The following is a 7,074-nucleotide window of genomic DNA, read 5'->3' on the forward strand; positions in this document are numbered from 1 at the left end:
CCATTAGCAGCCAATTTATCAAGCTGTTTCAGGATTTCTGATAACTATTTATCATAAGGGGAATCTTATTTAATGAAATTCATGTTATTGTCTCTGCATACATGACAGTAATGGATAAATATTTGAGCCTGACTGAACCAAAAATATGCCAGGAAACGCTACCTTGGGCACGTGGTCAAAAAGTTCCTTCCTGAATTGTCAATACCAATTTCTCAACCACCGCATCTTCCTTAGAGGCACATATTGTAAACAATGTTGGAGAAAGACACCTAAAAAGACAAAGGGAGCGCTAATGAACATGTCAGCCTGGAGCCTGCATAAATAACCACCAAAACTGCCTGCGTAAACAACGGCCTGTGCATGTAAAGGAGAGAGAATGAATAAACCAGAGAAAGAAATACAATAAAAATGGAAAAATAATTACAAACATCGAGTTTCTTCTTCACTGAGATCAAAAATCATGACAAAAGTAAAGAAAATGTCAAATGGAAGCTTGAAACGCTTCTAATCGTCTCGTCCTTCTACTAGTGATGTGGTAAAGGGCATTGAGATGTTTGTGTGTTAACCTTTCAGCGACCACCTACTGCCAGTTTAACAGATCTAACCTGATGGTAGGCCCATTAAGACGAAGGCCTGAGATGGTGAGAGATTAGAGGAAGAACCCAATTATCCTTCAGCATGGAGACTCGCCCCTCGAGACACTTACGTTATTGATTTCCTATTACATCACTGCTTCCATTGGACAGAAACGAGCAGAATTTCATGTGAAGTTCATGCGTTCACACAGCCTTAGACACACCAAGAACTTGACCAACATTTTAATGCACAGAATATGCATTATAAACAAAATTGCGTTTATGTTCATCAAAATAAACAATTTAAATGAAGGTTGGAATATTCAAAAGCCAACCTCAAAAGGGAGCAAATGAAAGTCTGTTACTGCCTCCTTGTGGTAGGGAAAAAAAACAAAAAACAAAGAAACTTACCTCTATTATTTGGCAACAGATGTATAGTACTAAAGGTTGCCTAACAAAGTTCCATCTGGTGTAAAAGATGTCGAAGATTTATGCTCCGAAATGCATGGCTGTAGTCAAAATAAAATGCAAAAAATATAGCAATGAGGCAGAGTAAAAATGAACAAGAGCATTATTCACTGGTTTGATTATTTATTTTACATTTAAAAAAAACAAACAAAACAATTACTGTTCATACTAAATCCAAGCAGAAAACATGTCTGGATAAAACAAAAACAAACTTCATTACATAATTGCATTGGCATAGGATGAATTTGTTTTCGATTCCATACTATGAGGCATAATGGCAGTGAAATAGCAGTTTTTGTACCACACAAGAAAGTTCAGGTAAATTTGGATGGGATTTTAATACAGCTTCCACATCCTCAAAAAGTAAATAACACAGCATTAATTAGAAATAAGCAAAGCTAGTCCCATGCGTTGACCGCGTGTGAAAAGATCTTTCGCCCTCTGGTGGCCGAGGACAACAGAATTCCTCTTCAAAGAGTCTTCTATGTCTGCGCTCAGATAATACACAACAGAGACTCAATCCACTTTGTTATGGGAAACAACTCAGCTCTAAGAAAAGCAGAGGACAATAACCCTAAAATCCCACATAACAGAAGTGCTCTAGTAAATTTCACTGAACACTGCCAACAATACAGATGACCTTTCTGCAAAATAAAGCAATATTTAAAAACAAACAAAAAAAGTATGGCAGACATTGCTTTCAAAACACTTTTTTTTTTGTCCCATAAATGTCATCTCACCTGGCAACTCTATGGAAAAAAAGAAATCCTTCCACTAACCGCTCTCATAAATGTTACTTCATAAAACACTGAACACGTACGTGTGTGTGTGTGTGTGTGTGTGTGTGTGTGTGTGTGTGTGTGTGTGTGTGTGTGTGTGTGTGTGTGTGTGAGACAGGAAAACTGAATTAAAAGGGAAGGCAGAGAGCTGAACAGATTGAGGACTATTTGTGCTCTATCGTACATCATATCTGTTCAGGTACAGAAAAACAGCAACAAAAACAAACAAACAATGGAACAAGTAGGAGCTGAGCATCATAAGCAACCAAAAGAAAAGGTTTGGAAGCAAAAACCACGGTCATTGGCCTAATTACACTTTTCTATTGTACCTCCTCCACATGAAAAGATGTTTTAATACTTCACAATCTATAATACAATTGGTTCTTCTCATAGAACAGGAATGACTTGCAACTGTTGACTGATCATTCAAACTTAAGTTTATAAATAAATAAATATAATCTGTTTAAAGCACAGATGTCCAAAGAAAAACCTTTCACCAGGTCAACTTGATGCTTTAGTTTTTAAGTGCCTGAAATCTGCAAGGGGAAAAATCTTATAAAATAAAGTAAAACCAAAGTTGTCCAGGTACACTGAAAGGCCATTTAAATATGCTATAACAAACTGACTGGACTGTTTCAAGGTTAGGATTTTAACTGTTTATCCGTATCTTCCCACTAAGGCAGTAGCATATTGTGGTGGCTAACCCTTCTCTTTCACCTGACAGAAAGCAGATGCAAAGAGATCACTTTTTCCTTTAGCCAAGTTATGGTAACAAAACAATGGCGAACCATTAATATGAGGCCAGTTTCTTTAAATTACATTCTGTACATTATTTATACTTGATTTGTACTATACAATAAAATTATTATAGATAAATTGTACTGTTTTTTTATTTTAGCCCAGCAACGGTTTGTCAATTTCCCTGCCTCCTTGCATTTATGTACAAGGAAACATAGATATATATATTTTTTTTAAGTAGCAAGTGAGTGTGTGTTTAATACATGCATGCCTTTAAGATATTCCGGTCATGCTATGAAGGTTTTGATGACCTTCTGTATAACCTGGCCACAGCCTGGGCAAGGAGCGTGAAATTTGTGCAGCTTGCGGGCACAGGGGAAACAGGTGATCAGGTGAGCTGTGCGGCCGTGGATGATGTTGCCGTTTCGCGGCCGCACTCGGCACAGCTTGCAGGGTTCTAGCATGGCCTCGGGATGGCATTCCGTTTCCATGTCCAGCGTGTCCTGGCTGTCACCCTCTGAGCTCTCCTGTAAGTGGTGGTGAAGCCGGGAAGGACCCTTTCCTTTAGACGACGAAGCGGATGATGGGGGGATGTTTCTAGAGACGTGGTGCGAGGGGAGGACGACAGGGTCAGACACCGTCCTAAGGCAGTCAGGCATGTCGATTCCATCATCCTCCTCGTCTTCCTCCCTCTCGGGACGTGAACTGCAGATGGGGATGTCTGGAACAGAAATGGAGTGTACCAGACGAGGACAATCCTTGTACCAGTCTTTCCGCAGAGCCCAGCAGCGCATGCAGTACCGTTGAAGAGGGGTGTTAAACTTGCGGCACTCTGAACATTGCCATGCATCCTGCCAGAAGATAAGATCATTTAAATAAGATATGCCTTTTGTGTATGTGTAACTATTTTATATAAAAAAAAAAAAATTCTAATATATATATATATATATATATATATATATATATATATATATATATATATATATATATATATATATATATATATATATATATATATATATATATATATATATATTAGGGCTGTCAAACGATTAATCGCGATTAATCGCATACAAAATAAAAGTTTGAGTTTGCATAATATATGTATGAGTACTGTGTGTAATTATTATGTATATATAAATACAAACAAATTAATGTATATAGTTAAGAGAAATATCTTATTTATGAACAAAATATTTTTATTTATATATAATATAAGTTATATAAAATATAAATAAATACATATACTTGTAAATATTTCTCAAATATATACATGAATGTGTTTGTATTTATATATACATAATAATTACACACAGTACTCACACATATATTAGGCAAACTCAAACTTTTATTTTGTATGCGATTACTCGCGATTAATCGTTTGACAGCCCTAATATATATATATACACATGTGAATGATAAACTTAAATGTAATCAAACAATATTTTAATACACCCTATAAATCGTATTTTTTTCCATTATATTTTAACATTCAAAATTTGGGGCCTATAAGATTTTATTCAACAAGAATGCATTAAACTGATCAAAAGAATTTTGATTTCAAATAAATGCTGTTCTTTTGAATTGTCTATTCATTAAAGAATTCTGAAAAAACACTGTTTTCACTAAAATACTAAGCAGAAATTTCTGCTTTGCCATCATAGAAATAGATATGATATATGATATACAATATTACTGTCTTTCCTGTATTTTTAATCACATAAATGCAGCCTTAGTGAGAGTAAAAGATTCATTTAAAAAAACGATGATCACTAATAAAGAGCACAATTTTCCTGATGATGTGTCTACCTGTGTGGAGATCTCAGTATCGGTGTCATCACTTAAACACTGAGAGTCTTCATCCTGTTCTTCTTGCATCTGAGAGTGAAAATTAGCTGGTTATGATGAGTCCATCTTAAAATGATAGTCAGTGAAGGAGAAAAAAAAAAGCAAGTAACATTACCTTCCTATCATCTTTACTGTCTTTCCCAGTTTCCTCTTCTTCATGTGGAGATTCTGCATCACTTCCCTGCTCCAGCACCGCCTCCTTCATTTCCACACTCACTTGCTCGCTTTCTGCCTCATTTAGGAACCAAAGATCATCTGTGGTGTCAGAAACGATGGCCGTGTCCTCATCCTGTCCGGGAGAGAGCTGTTCCCTCAGTCTAGTTGTGTGACAGTTTCACTACACTGACTACAATAAAGTTCTTTCATGAGTAAGAAAATGGCCATATTAATTATTTTCGGTGGAGCTTGCCCTCTTACTTGATTGGTGTGAATATCGGTCGAGCCGTTGCTTCGGCGAGTGTAATTACTTCGCAGGTTACCCAGAAACCACCAGGGCAACCCAGAAAGGTCCCACTCTTCCAAAGTCACATCCAGCTTTGGCCGTTTGCAAGCAGACCTGGGCAAGTCATCTGAGGAGTCTGTAAGGATAGAGATGTATCTGATCTTATGTACATTTTTTGATTTCAAAAATGAGTCATGATATTCATTACACTGTCTAAAGCAGGGGTGTCCAAACTCTGTCCTGGTGGGCCGCTGTCTTGCAGAGTTTAGCTCCTTACCAAAACACACCTGCCTGTATGCATAAAAACCTTGATTAGCTTGTTCAGGTGTGTTTAATTGGGGTTGGAGCTAAACTCTGCAGTACAGTGGCCTTCCAGGAGCAGGATTGGGCACCCCTGGTCTAAAGTGAGTGCAGTATTTGTTGGTTCATGCTGACCTTCATCAGGATCACGTGGCCTGCGTTGTGAGCAGCTCTGTGTTGCACCAGTGCTGGTACTGCCAGCAATGAGAGCCTGTCCAGAGCTAATCGACACACTGGACACCTACACAGTAAGGAAAAAGCCGAATCAGCACACAGTAATGACGTGACACTCGGTAGGACGGCAGTTCCTTCACAGCAGGTGCCCATGGTTGTGGCAACAAAAGGCCACATCCTCACAAGTAGTGGGAGGTGAAAAATAATAGCAAGTTTCTAAAAAAAAGTTTCTTAGAATGGACCACAAATGATGAAGATATTAGACACCACTGCTGTTCTAATGTTTTCAAAAGTGCAAACAGAGTGGTAGCAAACAGACAGACATTTGGTACCTAAATTATATACTAATATGTAATATCAAAAAAAAGAAAAAGAAAAAGAAAAAAGCAAATCCAAAATCATAACACCTTTCAAAGTTCAACACCTTTCTATTTAAAATCCTGTGAATAGCGCAAATGCATGACGGTACCAGGAACCTCATCCCAGACTGATTTTCCCAACCTAACTTCGTTCTGCCAACACACAACCGTAAGGTGTTAAATATAGATGGGTGTATGACAGAGGGGTGAAGAGGGCCAGTGAACTGAGAAGGAATCTGCAGTCCTTCCGAAAGGGGCAGCGACGCAGAGAAGGAAACTCTGAGCGACAAACAGAGACAGGTACTCTGTCCCCCAGCAGCCAGGCCCATGCTGGTGGCTTCTCCGGAAGGACCACCAGGCCAGGCCGGCCGTGGGGAAGTACAGAGACGGTGCCACTCTGTACAGATACGACTGGCGGAGACAGCTGCCGCCCTCCCCTTCATGGCAAACAGGCTACTGATCATGATGCAATACTTCACACAAAAATGCATTGTAGCAAAACTTTGTGCAACTACAATGGAAAGAAAGGATGTGAAAGATTGGGAAGACAATCACTGACATTTAAATAACTGGTCGATTAGAACATATATAAAAAAGGGGAAAAGCTGACAACAAATGTAAAAGGTCGCTGTGAGTACTGTTTGATGAAATAAAGCATAAAGCTAAATCATATAAAAAAATAAAATAAAAAAAACATTTGGTACCCAAATGCCCCCGTACAATGCACTTTTATTAGCCTTTCATTTAAAAGCAAAGCTCAAATAACAAAATGAATCATTAAATTTATCACAAAAGGATTAAATTTGATTTTCTGATCAATTGTTTGCCATGAAGAGGATTAACAAACACTGTTTCTCCTGTGCACCATGCTGTAGTTTTACCTGACCAGGATCTTCACTTGGAGACTCATTAGAATCCTTGCCGACAGAAAGATTCTTTGCTGCATCTGTATTTCAAATGAGACACAGTAACAAAACAAAACAAAACAAAAGAAAAAAAACTGCCCTTTATTCACCAAGCACACGTCAATCACACTTGGCCCAGGCTTAATGCCTAAATTAGTGGTGGAAAATGCAAAATTGTGAAGGTGTGTGTGCACTGTTTTTATTATTATTACTATTTAATATTTTAACTTTTAAGAAAAGTTTCTTGAGTTCCTGTATGAAGTGTATTGCACAGTACACGAACCTGATAATACAATCAAAGTTGGAACCATAAAAAAACAAGTTTACATACCCACTGTAGCATAAACATCACATTCAGACATACAAACACACACCTCAAAATGAAAGGTGGGGCTAATCAAAATAAGAGAAAGCAAGAGAGTGAAAGTGCTAAATGACAGTGAGACAAGTCTGTCAGACATTTTATTACTCAAGATCATTCAAAAT

The 7,074-nt window shown here is 37.9% G+C and overlaps 1 protein-coding gene across 3 annotated transcripts in view; it reads right to left on the reverse strand.

Annotated features, from left to right (window-relative positions):
• Positions 1-1,149: 1,149 nt before the first annotated feature.
• mdm4 (MDM4 regulator of p53) overlaps positions 1,150-7,074 on the reverse strand; it is a 14,175-nt gene continuing 8,250 nt past the window's right edge. For 2 of the 3 annotated variants that reach the window (XM_048173407.1, XM_048173406.1), the window contains exons 6-11: positions 6,565-6,629; positions 5,286-5,391; positions 4,826-4,986; positions 4,524-4,712; positions 4,370-4,438; positions 1,150-3,411 (exon numbers count right to left, since the gene is read on the reverse strand). In XM_048173407.1, the coding sequence (XP_048029364.1) occupies positions 2,848-3,411; positions 4,370-4,438; positions 4,524-4,712; positions 4,826-4,986; positions 5,286-5,391; positions 6,565-6,629 (1,154 nt within the window). In that variant the 3' untranslated portion in view covers positions 1,150-2,847. The remainder of the gene's footprint in view (positions 3,412-4,369; positions 4,439-4,523; positions 4,713-4,825; positions 4,987-5,285; positions 5,392-6,564; positions 6,630-7,074) is intronic. The other variant, XM_048173408.1, reaches the window with a different exon arrangement.

This window comes from Megalobrama amblycephala, linkage group LG21 (genome assembly GCF_018812025.1).
Source record: "Megalobrama amblycephala isolate DHTTF-2021 linkage group LG21, ASM1881202v1, whole genome shotgun sequence".
In the NCBI taxonomy this organism is placed as follows: domain Eukaryota; kingdom Metazoa; phylum Chordata; class Actinopteri; order Cypriniformes; family Xenocyprididae; genus Megalobrama; species Megalobrama amblycephala.